The sequence below is a fragment of the Indicator indicator genome, chromosome 8 (genome assembly GCF_027791375.1).
Source record: "Indicator indicator isolate 239-I01 chromosome 8, UM_Iind_1.1, whole genome shotgun sequence".
Lineage (NCBI taxonomy): Eukaryota > Metazoa > Chordata > Aves > Piciformes > Indicatoridae > Indicator > Indicator indicator.
In genome coordinates, this window is record NC_072017.1 from 25,712,702 (window position 1) to 25,730,792 (window position 18,091).

The 18,091-nt window shown below is 48.8% G+C and overlaps 1 protein-coding gene across 1 annotated transcript; it reads left to right on the forward strand.

Moving 5' to 3' along the window:
• Positions 1–536: 536 nt before the first annotated feature.
• LOC128968462 (transmembrane protease serine 11B-like protein) lies at positions 537–17,707 on the forward strand. Its single transcript, XM_054382956.1, is given in 12 exon segments — positions 537–586; positions 588–614; positions 6,898–6,940; positions 8,790–8,913; positions 9,954–10,069; positions 10,414–10,481; positions 13,052–13,215; positions 14,066–14,104; positions 15,093–15,273; positions 15,498–15,763; positions 16,715–16,857; positions 17,546–17,707. Coding segments are annotated over 12 exon segments (1,383 nt in total).
• Positions 17,708–18,091: the final 384 nt, after the last annotated feature.

Here is an 18,091-nt window from a genome sequence, read left to right on the forward strand (position 1 = left end):
ATGTGTGTGGCTAGGTGGCCACAATTATAAGTGAACCTCTAGGGAGTTAGAAAAGAAAGGTGAACTGAAGAAGGTAGCTGTTGTTACAGGGGCAAGTTCTGGTCTGGGCAAATGACTGATTTCAAGGAAGCTGAAGGGAGATGAAACATGGCACTGAATCCATATCAATTTCTGTCAGCTCCACAGCTGTCCTGAAACTGAACATTGTCCTTTAGAACACGCTGTGTTTCCTGTGTGGGCCCTGTCCATGGTTTTTCTCTGGTTTTTAATTCTACCAAAGAAGGAACCAAACCCTGTGTCCTTGCAAAATGTTCATGACTCTTCTGATTTGGGGTGTTGCAGGGTGCAGCTAATGCTCTAAAAAGGCTTTGGGATTCCTGGATGAAAGGTGTGATGAAAGAAGTGTATTGTTATTGTTTTAGGGGAGGAATCATGCTAGTGGGTAAGCCTCTGTCACTGAGACTGGCTGGACTTGTTTGTTCTGACTTGCCCATGACTCCTTCCTTTCCCAATTCAGGAGATAAAGCCTCAAGTCTATGCTGAGATGCTGCGCAGTGCGCTGTGGCGGCTGGGACACTGCAGCTCCTGGACACGAGCTGCTTGTTGACCTCTCAGTGATACTCAGAGGTGAGTGCCGCAGCCTTCTGACTTGTTCCTTAGTCCTTTGGGGCAGTATGGCTACATCAGGGTAGATTTATAGTCTGAACTTCAACCAAGGGTGTGGGGGGACAGCATGAGCTCTGAGCTGCATTCTGACTTGAGCTGCTTTCTGGGCATCAACAATCCTTCTAATATTTCATCCTTACTCCTCACCCAAAATGCATATTTTTTTCCCTCAAGAATTCCACAACCCCTCTACAGTATGTTGTGGCAGCAAATCAAGGTGGCCTGTCGCCACTGAAATTTGTGATGTGGGAGCAGGTGAAAAGACATCTGCCTGGACCCTGACTCTGACCTGCCATTTGCACTAGCATGGTTAGAATGTGCTGTAGTCAAAGCTGCTGAGCTATTAGCACAGGACAGGGGGTCAGCAGAGTCAAGCAGGTAACAGTAACTTCTTGTACTCTTTATGAGCTTTGTATACAGCCAGTGAAGAGTTAATCTGTGCAGAATCAGCTTGGAAATGCACCAGATCTGGCATTGGATCATTTCACCCACCCTGCCTTGGAATGAAAATCCAACTGCAAACCCACAAAGATTAGAACTGCTTGTTTGGTGCCTTGCTTCAGAAGTAGGTTTCAACCAGTCAAGGCAGAAGAAAGGGAGACAGGCAGAGCTATTTTCAAAGGCTGAAAAGCAGCGATCCACTGCTGTGTTCTCAGACTGCCAAGCTAACAGAATGAGATGCTTATCTATGACCATTGCAGCTGGAAGTGGGAATCTGAGAGGTAAAGATGCCATAGAAGCTGAAGAACCTTGTGCTAAACTGATTGCAGTCAGTAGCCATACAGTTAATATTTCCTTTACACTGGGATGGCCTTCCATGTGTTCATGCAGATTATCAAGTCCTTATGTAGTGAGCATCCCTCTCGGTTCTGCTAAAGTTTATTTCAGGTCATGAGAGTCTTTCTCAAGGTGTTGGCTGTGGCAGCCAACTCTAGAAAGGTTTGTTATTGATCAAGGCTGTCATGGTTATGTTCCACAGACTGTTGTTGTAGAGGAAGCTGGCTCTATCCTGACAGTTCATAACATCTCAATGGATGAGAGTAAGCTGTTGTGTGAATTGTGAAGGTGATCAAGTAATGGGGGAACCATGTATAGACACCATCTTTCCATCGTGGATGTAATTACTGCTAAGCTCTGAGTTAACACATCCCAAAGACTGAATCTTGCTGCCAGTGATAAGAGCAGTGTTTGGAGCTGTTGTTGCAGCCCAGCTGAAGTGGCTCCTCGGAAGCAGCAAAGCCTTGGTAGAGTTGGATGGTTAGGGGTGGAGCTCAGTTAGTGAGTGGCAAATGTATTAGTGGTGTGTTATCTGAGTGCAGAGGGGTGGCATGCAGCAGCTGGTGTTCTTGTGGGGTGTTTGAGGGTGTGGGGAGATCAAGCTGATTCAGCATGACGCATAGAACACACACGTTTTGTTTCCCTCAGCAGATGCCTTCAATGCCTGGAAGTCTCCCATTGTATCAGAATTACTTTGGGAGGGATCAAACATGGAGTGATTCAGGTTAGTAGGTGCTAGCAAGGGCAAACAAGGGTCTTATAGTACTTAGGTAGTCACTAGCTGCTTGTCTTTCAGTGCCCTGAGTAGGTTGTTGTCCCTTTCTCTTAGATGTGTGTGTCCTCAATATGTCCCCAGTGCAAAGGAGGAGTGGCAGGCTGGTGTGATTGCTTGTGGCAAAATTCAGAGTGGAACTGCACTTGCTTCATGGCTCTGTGCATCTGCTACAGCATTTCTGGCATAGGTCAGGTGTTTATTACTATGAGGGTGGTGGAACACTGCAACAGGCTGCCCAGGGAGGTGGTGGAGGCCCCATCCCTGGAAACACTCAAGATCAGCCTTGATCACAGAATCACAGAATGTCGATGTGGCTCTGAGCAACCTGATCTAGTTGGGGATGTCCCTGCTGACTGGAGAGGTCTTGGACTAGAAGATGACATTTAAAGGCCTTTTTCAACCAATGCTTTCTATGATTCTATTTCAGCTGCTGCCATTCCTAGCCACTCTGCCAAAGTGACCTAGTCTGAATTCCCCAGTTGCACTCAGCAGACAAGCACATGAGTCTGCACAGTTGAAAGCCCTTGATTCTAGGTAAAGTGGCTGTAGGGATGTACCCAAATTCATTTTCAAATGGGAAAACCTGGCAATAGTTATAAACATAGACCTTCCTCAGCAGATGTGTCACCCAAGGTCTGCCACTGGCTTTTCTGAGAGTGCTGGAGTACAAGCGAGCAGAGGTAGTGATAAAAACCATCATTGTAAGCCTAATACAGGAGGATGGTAGCAGAGGTTGCATGTTTTCTCCTATAGAGTGTGGCAGAACTTCTGGTGCCAGAGAACACAGTTTGGGTTCATCTAAAAGCAAATCTAGGTTGGGGTGCTATGAGGGTCTAACTTAAGAAATCAAAAATGTCAAGGGCACATTTGTGAAACAGAGCAGGGTGGCTGTTCCCTGCTTAGCAGTTTGGTGACACTTTCTGATCAGTTTTCTGGTGTTATTCGTAGTGAGGCTTCTGGTAACACACAGTGGCTCAACCAGAAGAAGTGGATGAGCTCAACTTAGTGAATCAAACCCTGTCAGACAGAGGTGGGAGCTGAACTTTGATCACTTGCATAGTAAACGAACACAGGAACCTTGTAGGCAGTTTAGTCTGGGATGAAGGAGGAAAAGCATCTTGTCACCTCTGTATTGTTCTTGCCTTGCTTTTGAGAAGTGTTGCAGATTGGAAAATGATGAATTTATTTTTGGGGTTTGTCAGAAATCCAGCCTGCTATCCTATCTCTTCTCTTCTCGGATTCACAAGGAGGAGCAAATGATTTTGGCTCTGTAAAATCTCAGTCCAAGCTTTTTTTCTAGTGTGCCAGCAACTGTTAGTGTAGCTCCATGCCTTTGTATTTCACTTACTAACATAGCCTTGATGCAAGAGTTTAACATCTCTCAACACAACTGTCTTGCAAACAACTCTCCGTGAACATAGCTGTTTCCAAAACAGTTCACACAGATGGGTTTGTTTCACCACAGCATAACTTTCTGGTGATCAAATCACACAGTCTTTGGCTCAGAGACAAGGTGTATGAACTAGGAAACTTAGTGTTTTGTATTTCCAGACCCAAATGAACTGAGACGTGATGCTGGCAGATGCCACTGGCTCCTTGTCTTGGGCCCTTGAGCGTGAAGTGTGTTTTAGATGAGAACAGGGGTTGCTGGAGGAGTCCAGTGCTCATCCCTGGTGTTGCCAAATTAAGGAGTTTTATACTGAAATGAAAAATCTTGGGTGTCAAAGCCCTCCCTAATTCACTGCAGACCAAAAGCTGCCAGACACAGGCCATGACAGGTGACTTTCAGAGCAGGCAGGACGCAGCCTATGTGGCCTCCTGGCAAAGTTCTACTTTGGATCCTCTTGAGGAATGGAAGTTCTCCTCCTCCATGAGAGGATAAATGCGTTGGTGTTACTGAATTTGCCTGTCTGATTTCCTGGGAATTAATTTGCTGGAGTTTGGGCAGTAAAAAAGTCAAAGCATATGGTATAAGGAGGCAAGAAATGTGGGGCTCAGGAAGGCATCTACCCAGTCGGCTGTGGTATTTGCGGTCTTCTGAGCAGCACGCCTGTGTGTCAGGGCAGTGGTTTTTTGCCGCAAAAAGAAAAGATGCATCTGTGGGTCAAGATTGGTGAAATCATCTCTGCCTCTGCATTCATCAGCACCACAGGGAATTGTTTTTTTTGCTGGCCAGGGAGGTGGAGCAGAGTTCCCTTGGTTACCTGAGTGCAGAGCTGATCATGCTTACGTCTGATGCCTGAGCAGAGGAATCCACCTGCCATTGAACTCTAACTGCAGAGATGGATGTTCCAGGAACAGGAGTCCCTGTTGGGTGCTTACGCTGGTAGGGCATGACAAGCCTGTCCCCTATAGCCAAAGGGAAGAGGGGGTGAAGGAGCTGGTTGGAGGTGCAATGTGTGTGATTAGTGACTGAATGCACTGAGGAACAGCCTCCCGCACCAGTACAGGTCAGGGGGTGACCTGCAGAGAAGGACCTGGGAGTGCTGGTGGCCAACAAGCTCCCCATGAGCCAGCAATGTGCTCTCATGGCCAAGAAAGCCAATGTATATTAGGGTACATTAAGAAGTGTGTGTCCAACAAGTTGAGGGAGGTTCTTCTCCCCCTCTACTTTGCCTCAGTGAGGCCACACCTGGAGTATAGTGTCCAGTTCTGGGCTCCCCAGTTCAAGAGAGACAAGGGGCTTGCTGGAGAGAGTCTAGTGGAGGGCCTGGAACATCTCTGTGAGGAGGAGAGGCTGGGATCCCTGGGCCTGTTTAGCCTGCAGAAGAGCAGCCTCAGACAGGATCTTCTCAGTGCTGATCAACATCTTAAGGGTCATGAGAATGGGGCTGGGATCTTTTCAGTGATTCCCAGTGATAGGCTGAGGGGCAATGGACACAAACTGGAACATGAAATTCTGTCTGAACATGAGGAAGAAGTTCTTCCTGTGACTGCTCTTCCCAAGAAAGGTTGTAGAGTCTCCTCTGGAGACTTTCAAACCCACCTGGATGTGTTCCTGTGTGACCTGATCTAGGACTGGATGGTCTCAGGAGATCCTTTCCAACCCCCACCACTCTGTGATTCTCTGAGTGCACATAATCTGAACAAGAACTGTTTGCAGAGGCAGGCTCAAAACCAGACCTTGTTGTGGGTGTGGTTTGAGGATACAGCCCCTGGCATGGCAGTGTCAAAAGCCACAGCTCCTGAGCAGCACCAGGAGCAGCTGTTGCTCTGACAAGCAATGCACATTTGGTGTTGCCTGCACAGCTCTCAGAGCATCAGTCCCACAGACTGAGATGCTCACTTCTCAGGTCTGAGTCTTGAGCTGTTGTAGCTGAGGAAGTCCTGAGGAAATCTCTGTGTACAGGAGAAGAAAGGCAGTGATGATGAAAAGAGTACTGTGGCTTCCAGAGCTGTGCCATCTGTGCCCAGTGTCACAGCAACAGAGGCACATTGCTCTGAATGATCTTCAGGCAGAAGCACCCTTGGGTGGGGACACAGAGACTGACAGCAGGGGCTCAGGCTGGAGAGCCAAAGCTCTCCAGTGAGGAGAGCAAAGTCAGATGCTGAAGCAGAACCTTTAAAAACATGAGACGTGGCCAGCTGAGGAGAGGCAGAGGCATACTGCCATCCTGGGCTCTCTGGTTAGCCAAGGGCTAACTCTTAAGGGCAGTAATTGGCTGCCCATGAAGTGCGCCGCAATGCTGTGCGCTGGGACTATAGAAGACCATGAGCTGTGAGATGAGGGTGGGAATACTCTATGGGAGGCTGCAACATGCTCAAGAAACTGAGGCAGGGTAGTCCCACTGCTCTGAAGTTCTCATCTGAATTTCTGCAGGGCTTATGGCTACTGTGTACAGTGATGGTGAGAAGTGAGCTGTGTGAGTGTGTGTATTATGTGCTTATTGCAGATCCCAGAGGAAGTAATCTTGGCCAGCATGGCCTTCAGACTCCTGTCAACTGTCCTACAGCCTGTTTTGCAGAGCCTTGCCATCAGAGAGCTGAACTAGCTTTGCAGAAAACTGGGACTGTGCCTTGCCAGAATATAACTTTGTCCCAGTAAGGCAGGCAGGAGAGGCACTAGGCTTCTCTGCAGCATCTGACTGAAGCAGAAGGCTTGATCCTGGTCACCTGTCTTGTGTGTGTTTTGGTAACACTAAGCTGCTGCTTGTGACCACCTGCAGTTATGGTGCTGGCTGAAGTGACCCTGTTTAACTTTTTTCCAGTATGCCACCTGTTTGAGTGGGTAAAAACTTGTTTCCCTTCTAAAGCAATGGGTGGGATACCTGCCTGCACTCTCACTGGCCAAAACCCTGTCTCTTGCTGAACTCACCCTTACTGTGTGCAGATCTCTTGGCTGTGTTCTCTGTGGATCTATCCTGTTTTGTTGTCTGGTTTGCCTTGCTGACCATCTCCTCCTTGCAGCTTTGCTCAGCTCTCTTGCCCTCAGGGCAGAGTGTACAACCCCATTGTGCCCTTCCACCACTTCACTATCTTTTGCTGTCCTGGGTTTGTGCATCATACCCTCACCTTCACTGCTCATCGCCCCTGAGCTTATATTCTGAGGTGGAACTTCAGCAGGTATCCTGCTCTGCTTTCATCTGTGGTTTCTTCTTTGCCACCTTGTGTAGCCAGCAAACCTGTGAAGATTTACTCTCTGCTGGTTTCCTGCCCCTGTTTTCTTGGGTGTTGCTCAGAACTGGCAGTGCCACAGGCCTGAAAAGGGGAAAGTGGTATTTGGTAAGTCTGGTTCACAGCAGTACAGGCCTGGATCAGAGGGTGTGGAGCAGCAGGGTGAGCAGCCACCTGAGACCCTGCTTCCCAGAGCTGCCTGGTGCCACTTGTCGCTCCAAGCACTCCTCAGTGATTACCTCACCTGCTTTTCTGATACCTTGCACCTCTATACCAACCACGGTGTAGAGACTCAGAGTGTGGCATGGTAACAGTGACTGCAGTGTGCTGTGAAATCACTGGGCAGCTGAAATCACTGTTTCAGCTGGGAGTCATCCTGCTGCCAAGCTACAGTGGACATGGGCAGAAATGCAGTTTCCCTGATGTTCTCTTGCTTAATGCTGCACAAGAGGACATCGGTGGAGAAGAACCATCCTTGGTGGTGTTTCAAAGAGGCAGAGATGTGGTGCTGAGGGCCGTGGTTTAGCACCAGCCTTGTTAGAGTTAGAGAACGGTTGGACTGGGTGAGCTTGAAGGGCTTCTCCAGCCAAAACCTTTCTGTGATTCTATGAGAAGGGCTTGTGTGTCTTTGTCCATGTGAAAGTCAAGTTCTCGACCCTTCTGTAGGACCGCTCTTGGCTTTCAGCAAGTCACTGACTCTGCGTCCTGTTGCCCTGTCACATTTACACATGAGTAGCTATTTATGGAATCAAAGAATTGTTTTGTTTGGAAAAGCCCGCTAAGGTCTTTGAGTCCAACCATCATCCTAACACCACTGTGGCCACTAAACCATGTCCCCAAATGCCATGTCCATACGTTTCTTCGACACCTCCAGGCACAGTGACTCCACCTCCCTGGGGAGCCTGTTCCAATGCCTGACCATTCTTACAAGGAAGTTTTTCTTAATCTCCAACCTAAACCTCCCCTGGTGCAGCTTGAGGCCATTTCCTCTCCTATCACCTGACACTAGGGAGGAGACCACCCCCACCTCAGTCCAGCCTCCTTTCAGGGAGTTGTAGAGGGCAGTGAGGTCTCCCCTCAGCCTCCTCTTCTCCAGACTAAACAACTCCAGTTCCCTCAACTGCTCCTCACCAGACCTGTTCTCTAGATCCTTCATCGACTTTGTTGCCTTCTCTGGAGCTGCTCCAGCCTCTCAATGTCCTTCTTGGAGTGAGGGCACAAAACTGAACCCAGTGTTCAAGGTGCAGCCTCACCAGTGCCTCACCTCTGACAAGCTGGCCGACAGGAGACAGGATGTGGTCCCTTACAATGTGCAAGTAGCTTTGGTACAATGAACCTCTAAACCTTGTAGGGGATCAGTAAATGTTACTCCTCATAGTAGCTGAAATAAGCTCAAAGGTGTGTGCTGCATGGTGTCTCTGGTAGCCTGGAGTATCCTTGATGAAAAAGTTACTTTGTCAGTCACGAATTATGGCAGTTTAATAATTAAATTTACTAAATAAAGACCTGGTTGAGTTCAAATCCCTGTGTTGGCAGTCAGCTGCACTTGAAGTCTGTGTGGTGTTTCTCGATTGGACATTGTATTGCTTGCAGGGACCTGCACAGTGCTAGGCTTCCCTTGGGGATGTGTGTGAGGCAGCAGACCCGAGCTAGGACACAGGAAGTTCTGGCTAAATATGAAGAAAAACCTGCTATGAGGGGGGTCAGGGTCTGGGCTAGGACTCCTGAGAGATTGGGGGTTCTCAGTCTGTCTTTGCACAGCCTGAAAGCTTGACAGAGCCTGGTGCAAGCTGCTGTAGTGTGGACCTGATTTGAGCAGAAGGTCAGGTGCAGTGAGCTGAGGTCCTTCCAAACCTGCCACATTCTGGGAGGTTTCTCAGCTCAGCTAGGCTGTGCCAGCTGTGATTTGTTGCCTTTAACAGAGCTGAATTTCTCCATGTTGTTTTCTTCACTGCAGGTCGTGATCCAGATGGAGAGAGCAAGGAGGAGCCTGGAGCCATGGACGATAGCAGCCATTGCTGTGTCAGTGGTAGTGGGCCTGGCCCTCATCATTGGCTTGCTCACGTTTTTTCTGTGCCGTGGTAAGTGCATCGCCCCTTTTGTTGTCACAAGTCTTCAGCAGTCTGTTGTATTTCCCCTGCTGCTGAGGATTTGGGTGTGCAGTTCACTCCTGGGATAGAATTCACAGGAGAGAAAATATTGGGCCCTATCCTAGACTGAAATTGATTAGAAAACAAGCAAGAGGAGTTAAAATATTTCTTTGAAGCAAGGATTTCAGTGTTGTCCTCGTTTTATTTCTTGTCTTGCCTTGGTGCCTGCCACTGGTACCCATGGTTAACAAGAGGCCAGTAGTCTCCTGTGTAAGCCAGGCTGTGGCTAGCACTTGGGCTAGGCATTGCAAGTTGGGTCTTGAACAGGGTCTGTGCAGAATCTGAACCTGGCACCTTCAGCTGAGGTGTTTCAAAAAGAGAGGGGGCAGAGCTTTAAGCTTTTTGGAGCTCAGGAGTCGGCGCTGGCTGCCAAGGGCCCAGTTTTGGTAGCAGATGAATGAAGCCAGGCCATTCCCTTCTCAGTCCCTGAAACAGCAGTGTGAGATGTTTCGAGATGCCTTCCTTCTGGGGTGGAGCTAATTCTGTTGCTGTCTCAGCTCACCCAGAGTCTGTGAAGCTTGCACTAGGACGCAAAAAGCTTTGCTCTTTGCTAACTCTGGGGCCCCTCTCTGCCATTCCCTCGAGAGAGAGATGTAAAACTTGCCTTGGCTGCCCAACTGATGCAAACAGCTCTGAGCCTGCTGCCTCTCAAGAGGGGTAGGGACATGCCAGAGTGCAGCTGAGGCAGGAGGGGACATATGTGGGCTGGTGTGTCTTGTGCTGTGCTCACTTCAGGGCTGATGAGAAGAAGATGGTCCCTAGGGGAATGTTATCGTGGGTGTAATTTAGAGCTATCTTGGATGGTCCTCAAAGTAGAAATGAGCCCCTAGCTGGTCCATGGAGCAACAAGATAGTCCAGAGTTCCTGTTTTCCTCAAGTGCTGCTAACAGTAGTTCCACAACCTGGGAACCCTGCTTGTGCCATGTTGTGTGAGGCACTGCACATGTCTGAGGTGCTGCTCTTCTCTGCAGACCAGGACCGGTACTACAATGCATCCTTCCTGATCACCAATGTCAACTACAACTCTCAGTATGAGAGGCAGACCACGGAAGAGTTCAGGCACCTGAGCCAAGAGATTGAAACCATGGTAAGAGAAGGTGTTTCTTTGTCTCTGCTTGACCTGTGGTTGAGAGTTCTGTAGTTCTGGGATTGGAAAGACAGTTAGAGATGCTTGTGCCTCATCCTTATGCAGCTGGCTTTGCCTTTCAAACCTTGCTGGAGTGGGCTGCAGATACACTGCTGACGGTGTGCAAGTGGATGGGGGGCACAGGTGCTCTCTGTGCCAGTTGTCTGTTCATGTTCTGCATCATCTGATAGCAGTTAGGTGGAGATCTGAAGTCATTTTCCTGTGCTCTAGGGCTCACAACTTGTTGTAACTTGAGAGCATGTGAACATCACAGGTGCATTTAATGTATTCTTTTCTTTTAACAGATATCTGCAGTATTCAGGGGGTCCTTCCTAAGTAGAAGGTACATCAGGTCCCATGTTTTCAGTCTGAGGTGAGTCATGTGAAGGTCAAGAAGGAGGGATGTGATAAACAACCTTTCTTTCTCCCCCTGACTATATGGAGCAGGCTTGGTGGTTTGTGCTTGGATGACACCAGCAGGATGACAAAATCCTAGTTGAATGCCTGTCTCCTTCAGCACTCACCACACTGAGGGCTCAGCTCCCTTCAGAGGTCAGCAAGGAACAGAAAGCTGGCCTTGTACTTCTGCACTGATTACCTGAACACCAGTTGTTTGTAGCTGTGATGTATAACTGAATTAGTGGGTGGCCCCAGCCTTCACTAGTGGTTAAGGGCTTGAGAAATGCAGTTAGCTCTTTATTCCACTTAATGCTTCCTGTGGAAGCTCAGAGTAGCATTTACCCCTTTGCATGGTGTGCAGCAGGACATGACTGTTCTCCCTCTGAAAAAGTGTGAAAGAATAAATGGCTTCACTGTGAGGTACCTGGGTACAGAGGTGAGGGAACTTGTCTTGAGGAGAGGAGGCTGAGGGGGGACCTCATTGCTCTCTACAACTCCCTGAAAGGAGGTTGGAGTGAGGTGGGGGTTGATCTCTTCTCCCTAGGAACAAGTAATAGGAGGAGAGGAAATGGTCTGAAATTGTGCTGGGGGAGGTTTAGTTTGGAGATGAGGAAAAATTTCTTCCCTGCAAGAGTGCAGAGGGATTGGACCAGGCTGCCCAAGGAGGTGGTGGAGTCACCATCCCTGGGGGTGTTCAAGAAGCATGGACATAGCACTTGGGGACATAGTTTAACGGCCATGGTGGTGTTGGGTTGATGGCTGGACTCAATGATCCTAGAGGTCTTTTCCATTCTCCCTGTGCTTCACAGTGCTTATGATTGTGCTTCTGAGACTCAGTTCTGCTATAAACCAGTGTTCCTTAGACAGCAAAAGATGCCAGACAAGTGGTACCAATGTCCTTCTTTACAGAACTTCTGGGCCTCCTTGTCTCTGCCTGTCTCTGGAGTAATTTCCTTATCTTGTTCTCCATTACTGCCTGCTGACAATTTCTTCCACCAGGCTCCCCTATCCTGTCTGTCATCTGGAATTACAGAACTTGGCAGCCAGGCTTCAGGCAACCTCTTTGCTCCTTTGAGGCTGACCAATTAGTGCATCTCTTCCAAGCTTGTTTTCACTATGAGTTACCTTGTTGTGTGACTAGGCATTAGGTCAGCCAAGCTGCTGCTTTTTTTCCCCTATCGACTTCATTTTTTCCCTTCCAGGCTGTTGGTCCAATTCTTCATACTTGGCAGTAAGTGACCTTGCCTTGCTAAGATGACTCAAACTGTTGGGATTTTTGTCTCTAGGTGCAGTGAAGCTAACTGGCCAAGTTAGCTGCAACTGAACAAGTGACAAATGGAAAGCCATGCCAAAAGACATTTTTAAACTGTTGTTTGAATGGCTGTTAGGAATGTCCTGCTAGGCATCAGTTGAAGGGTTCTGACTTGAGGTCTGATAAGTGGATCAGTGCCAACTGCATGAGATTCAACAAGTCAAAGTGCAACGTCCTGCATCTGGGTCAGGCCAACCCCAAGCACAAATCCAGGCTGGGTGCAGAGTGGGTTGAGAGCAGCCCTGAAGAAAGAGACTTGGTGTTGGGTGCTGAGAAGCTCCCCATGAGCCAGCAGTGCCCTCATCCAACCCAGAAGGCAGCTGTGTGCTGGGCTGCAGCAAGAGGAGTGTGGCCAGCAGGGCAAGAGAGGGGATTCTGCCCCTTTGCTCTGCTCTGCTGAGACCCCACCTCCAATACTGCATCCAGTTCTGGTGTCCCCAGCATAAGAGGGACACAGAGCTGTTGGAGAGAGTCCAGAGGAGGCCACAAAGATGATCCGAGGGCTGGAGCACTCTATTACGAGGACAGGCTGAGGGAGCTGGGGTTGTTCAGCCTAGAGAAGACTCCAGGAGGACCTTAGAGCTGCCTTCCAATACCTGAAGGGATCCTACAGTAAGGCTGCAGATGGATTTTCCTAAGGGTGTCTAGAAACAGGACAAGGGGGAATGGTTTGAAGCTGAGGGAGAGCAGGGTTAGACTGGATCTTAGGAAGAAGCTCTTCAGTACGAGGGTGGTGAGACTCTGGAGTAGGTTGCCCAGGGGCTTTGTGGATGCCTCCTCCCTGGAGGTGTTTAAGCCAGGTTGGACGAGGCCTTGAGCATCTGAGTCTAGTTGAGAGGTGTCCCTGCCCATGGTGGGGAGGTTGGAGTAGATGATGTCTTGGCTCCCTTCCAACCTGAGCCATCCTATGAGTCTATGAACTTGCTATATTGTTCCTACTGCCATCTAGGTCCTACCAACTATGAGCTGTATGGATCCCTCCTATCCTTCTCAGCTGTACCATGTACAACAGTTCCAGAAAATTTCCTCTGGTCATTATTCTAGTGAGGACCAAGCCTTCTGCTGCCTGTTGATGTCTTATCATCATCCTTTACGTCTGCCCAGGAGTGCTGTCTGTTCTATACCTCTCTGCAGACCTGTTCTGGTACAAAGAAGGCAAACAGTGCAAAGCAGAACAAAGAGGGTTAGTGGGCAAAGAGGGAATAACACCACTTTGTTTTCTGGGTCTGCAGCCCAGATCCTGGTGGAGTGCTTGCATCTGTGCTCCTGGTATTTAAATTTCCCTCTGCTGACAGCAAGGCAGTGACCTGGGGTCACGTCAACAGCATACTGCGCAGAAGGCTGAGGACGATCTCCTCTCCCTTGAACATTGATGAGTCCACCCTCAGCCTCACAGGCAAGTGCCTCAGGTTTGTGGGTGTAGCTTGAAACCTGTTCCTCATACTTTGCTATTCTTAGTATAATGAGTTTCACTTTAGCATGCAGTTAGGGACAGTTCTTGTTCTTCTGCCCTCTTGGAATCGTGTGCTCCAGCCAACTGTAATTTAGAAGTACAAAGAGAGCTAAAGCTCTGACTTGTGAGTATGAGCTCTCCTCTGTGCATCAGACACTGTGTGACGCAGCTCTGCTGCAGGAGATGGTCCTCCCTCCCCAGTTAAGAAAGAAAAAAAAACGCCCAGATTGGTGGCTAGGGGTTTGCAGTAGGTATTGAAATACAGAGTCCTCAAGCGATTAAACTACAGGGCTGAGATGTTTCTCTTCACTCCCTGCCATTTTCTTTGCTGCTTTGACAGATTGCCATAGCAAGTGTCCATAACAAAATCCTGAGGGCAGTAATCCTCTCCCATCAATCTGTTGCTGGTTACCACTGGAATCCATCAGAGGAACTTTTGTAGGAAACAATTGGTAGAGTTCCATTTCAGCTCCAGTCAGTCCCAGCACATCTGCAAATGCTGCTTTGGCCACCTTGCCATAGTGAACCTGAGCAAACGCATGCAGGTGTTTAGATTGTGCACAGCTACCAGTGCCTGTAGACATTACCTGGACCTGTTTGTAGTCATTTGCTGCTTCTGATAGCTTGGAGCTAAGGCAAAAAAGGCTTCACTGAACCTTGCTCCTTTTCCCATACTCTCATTCCATGCAGCAATGGAAGCTACTTAGTGTTTGCTGGGCACAGGGAGGGAGCTTGTGCTAGCTCATGTAGCAGTGTGAGATACACTCACTGTCATCTGTGCTTTTTGTTGCAGAGCTGAACAAGGAAAGGGGGGATAACCTTTTAAATAACTGTAAGTACAACTGCTTTGTACAGAAGGTCTGGGGACATGGGGCTAGAAGTTCTCTATCATAGAATCATAGAAACATTTCCTTTGGAAAAGCCTTTTAAGATCCAGTCCAACCATTCTCTAGCTCTGCTAAGGCTGGTGCTAGAACCGTGGCCCTCAGCACCACGTCTCTGCCTCTTGGAAACACTTCCAGGAATGGGATTCAACCACTTCCCTGGGCAGCCTGTTCCAGGCTTTGAGAACCTTTTCAGTGGAGAAGCTTCTTCCAAGATCCAACCTAAACTTACTCTGTTGCAGCCTGAGGCCACTTCCTTTCCTCTTATCTCTTGTTCCTAGGAAGAAGAGTCCAACCCCATCTGGCTACAAATTTCTTTTGGGCAGTTGTAGAGAGCAATGAGCTTTCCCCTCAGGCTTCTCTTCTCCAGGCTAAATGCCCCCAGTTCCTTCAGCTGCTCCTCACCAGACTTCTTCTCCAGACCCTTCACCAGCTTCATTGCCCTTCTCTGGACCTATTCCAGCACCCGAACGTCTCTGTTGTAGTGAAGGCCCCAAAAATGACCCCAGTACTCAAGGTGTGGCCGCCCCAGTGCTGAGTACAGGGGACAATCCAGGTTACCTTTCTCTCTGTTAGCTCTGGTTCACTCACCCAGTTTGCAGAGCTGATGTTTTGTAACCAGGTAAAGACCCACAGCTGGGGCAGATAAGCTGTGCCTCAGATCTGCAGTCTACAGCTCCTACAGGAGCACATCTGGGCTGGTGTGGCTGAAAACTGGCTTCATGGACAAGTACTGACACTCCTACCAAACTTCTGTGATTACCCCACATCTATCCCCAGACCCTTGTGACCGTGACACTTGGCTTCCCTGCTGTAGGAGGCAATGCTGTGGGTGAAGGTTGTGTCCTGTCACACCTGCACCTGTGAGAGCCCTTTCCAGAGGAGCTCCCAGGTTTCCCTCAGTCAGCTGAAGCGGAGGTGCCTTTCCTTTGGCAGGCTGTGGGATCCGGAGAGAGGCCTTCTCCTTCACGGGAGTGGAGAGGATCATCGGTGGGCAGCGCGCGCAGGAAGGGGAATGGCCGTGGCAGGCCAGCATCCAGCTGGACGGCACCCATCGCTGTGGTGCCTCAATCATCAGTAACACCTGGCTGCTGACTGCAGCCCACTGCTTCAGAGGGTGAGTTACCAGCACCTGCCTGATCCCGCAGGCCTTAGCGCTCTGGAGTGCTCTGACCTCTCGTGGTGCACTGACATCGGTGTCTGCTGAAGGCTAATGAAGTTGGCTCTTCTCTGTCCTGTAGGAGAACCTGGCCATGTTGTGCTTTGATGCTTACAGAGCATCCCCTTACAAAGGGGATCTTGTTTTGCCATGGCTGTGACATAACCTCCGATGTCTTACAGAGGACGGGAGCCTCGCAGGTGGACTGCCAGCTTTGGAATTCTGCTGAGGCCTCCAAAACAGAGGAAATTTGTCCGAAGAATCATTATTCATGAGAACTACAGTGACTTCCTCCTGGATCACACCAATGATGTGGCAGTTGTGGAGCTGGCCTCTCCTATTGAGTTCACGAGTGACATACACAGCGTCTGTCTCCCTGAGGCCTCTCATGTTTTCCCAGTCAACGCCTCCTGTTTTGTCACAGGCTGGGGAGCTTTGGAGAATGATGGTGAGTCTCTCCCTTCCCTGTGTCACATCACACATGTATCTGAGAAGGCTGCTGTTAACTTCATAGGGCTCTTTGTTGACTCTGGGTGCCTTTGGCTTGGAGTTGATTAGGTACATGTGCTAGTGCACCTACAGTTGGACTTGAGGATCTTAAAGGTCCCTTCCAACCACAACAGTTCTGTGATTTTGATGGTATGTGTGTGGACTTCCTTTAGTTTTATCTAGCTTGGTCAGTTGATTGGAGTATGTGGGAAAGACCCCAAAGATTAGCCTCAGAGAGGTCAGAGCAGCTGGTTTTCATTGCTGCATGCATTGTGCTGATTTGGTACAGGCTATTCTCTGTCCCCACTGGCCCAGTCCATATGGGATTAGGTCTGACATGAGTTCTTTTGCCATTCATCTTTGTCATGAATGGATCATGACAGTTTTCATCAGTTATTCTCTCTTTAGTCCCAACTCAGGCTACATCCAATGGCCTGAGTGAGCTTCATTCAAATTAGTCCATATAAGTGAGGTCAGAGATGATAGGACTAGAAATCTGTTTCTGAGAGCCATTGAAGCGTACAGATTGTGTTTCATGGCAGACTCCTGGAGCGTGCAGTGATTGTCCAAACCTACACTGCAGTTAACCAAATATAGGCCTTTCCAATGATGCTAAGGACGTACCTTGGACCCTACAGATGAATTCAGCAGTGCAGCATGTAGAGAAATCTTTGTCCATTATGCTAATTGCATCTGGTGAGGATGGAAGTTGGGAAAGGGTTATATTTGGGAACAACTGAAAGACTTTGGCTAGAAGGAGAGAAACTTTCTTGTTCCTAAGAATTGGCCTGGGTAGCTCTTTTCATTGCCTGCAGTGGCAGGCAAGCTGTAGGAAAATCTGGCCACTCCTAATCCTTGCATGTTGTTGTTTCCATACTTTGTCTGAGAGTCCTAATGCCACTTTTCCTAGGCTCCAGTGTTAATCACCTTCGACAAGCAGAAGTGAAAATTATAAGTACAGCCATTTGTAATAGAAGAGAAGTATATGGTGGAGCAATAACACCTGGAATGTTGTGTGCTGGATACTTGGAGGGGCAGGTGGATGCCTGCCAGGTAAGTCTTGTCATACATAAGAGTGAAAAGGAAAATAGATGGGGTGGGAGGTGACATTCCCTAGAAATAAAATGTATTTTGGGGGCCTACAAGAAAGCCAGGAAAGGACTTTTGTGTGGCTTGTAATAACAAGATGAGGGGCAATGAATTTAAGCTGGAAGAGGGGAGATTTAGACTGGAGATTAAGACAACATTCTTGACAGTGAGGGTGGTGAGAGACTGGAACAGGATGCCTGGGGAAGTTGTGGACGCCCCCTCCCTGGAGGTGTTCAAGGCCAGGTTGGATGAGGCCTTGAGCAACCTGGTTTAGTGGGAGGTGTCCCTGACCATGGCAGGGGGGTTGTGATTAGATGATCTTCAAGGTCCCTTCCAACCCAAACTATTCTATGAACCTATGAATCTTGATTAAGTTTATGGGGTTCAGTATCCTGACTTGTAAATGAAGAGCTACATGGCTCAGGGCTGAAGTCTGCACTTCAGTGCTTGGGGTTTGTATCTATTGAAGCTGTGAGAGAATATGGTGGGAGAGACTGAAAGAGCTGTAGGCTGCCAGTGAAGGTCCATATGGAGGCTGAATTGTGGCTGTGGTCTGGAGACAAATCCCTGTCAGGTGCAACAGAGCAGCCTGGGGCTTACTGAGGTGAATGCTGTTTTTTCTCTCCTTGCCTGTTGGCATTTCTCTCCTTAGGGTGACTCTGGTGGGCCACTGGTGCATGCAAACTCCAGAGGAATCTGGTACCTTGTGGGAATAGTGAGCTGGGGAGATGAATGTGGGAAGGAGAATAAACCAGGAGTGTACACACGAGTGACTTACTACCGAAACTGGATCTACTCCAAAACGGGCATCTGAGGGATGCAGCGGATCAAGGGCTGTGGACAGCGATTCCTCTGGCACGTTCTGCTCTATGGTTACCCTCTCAGCAGCTGCTGGCTTTTCTTGTGGTCCTGTATTGAGTGCCAGAAAGCTCAGAGTAGTCTGGGGCTTGAAACTATTCTGGTCTAAAGCCAGATCAGAAGGGGCTTGAGCCACATGGCAGCTGTTCGTTCAGGAAGTGCCAAAGGGACAGTGGCCTTTGTCTGTATGCAGTGCACTGACCCTTTTTTCTCTGTGCCCAAATGTCTTGGCTCTGACTTGAAAACCAGTCCAAGCATTTGAACTCAAATAATCCCTTATCAGCATCCAAGAGAAGTTATCACTGAAGGATGGCCCTCCCACTGGCTGTGTGCTCTTGAG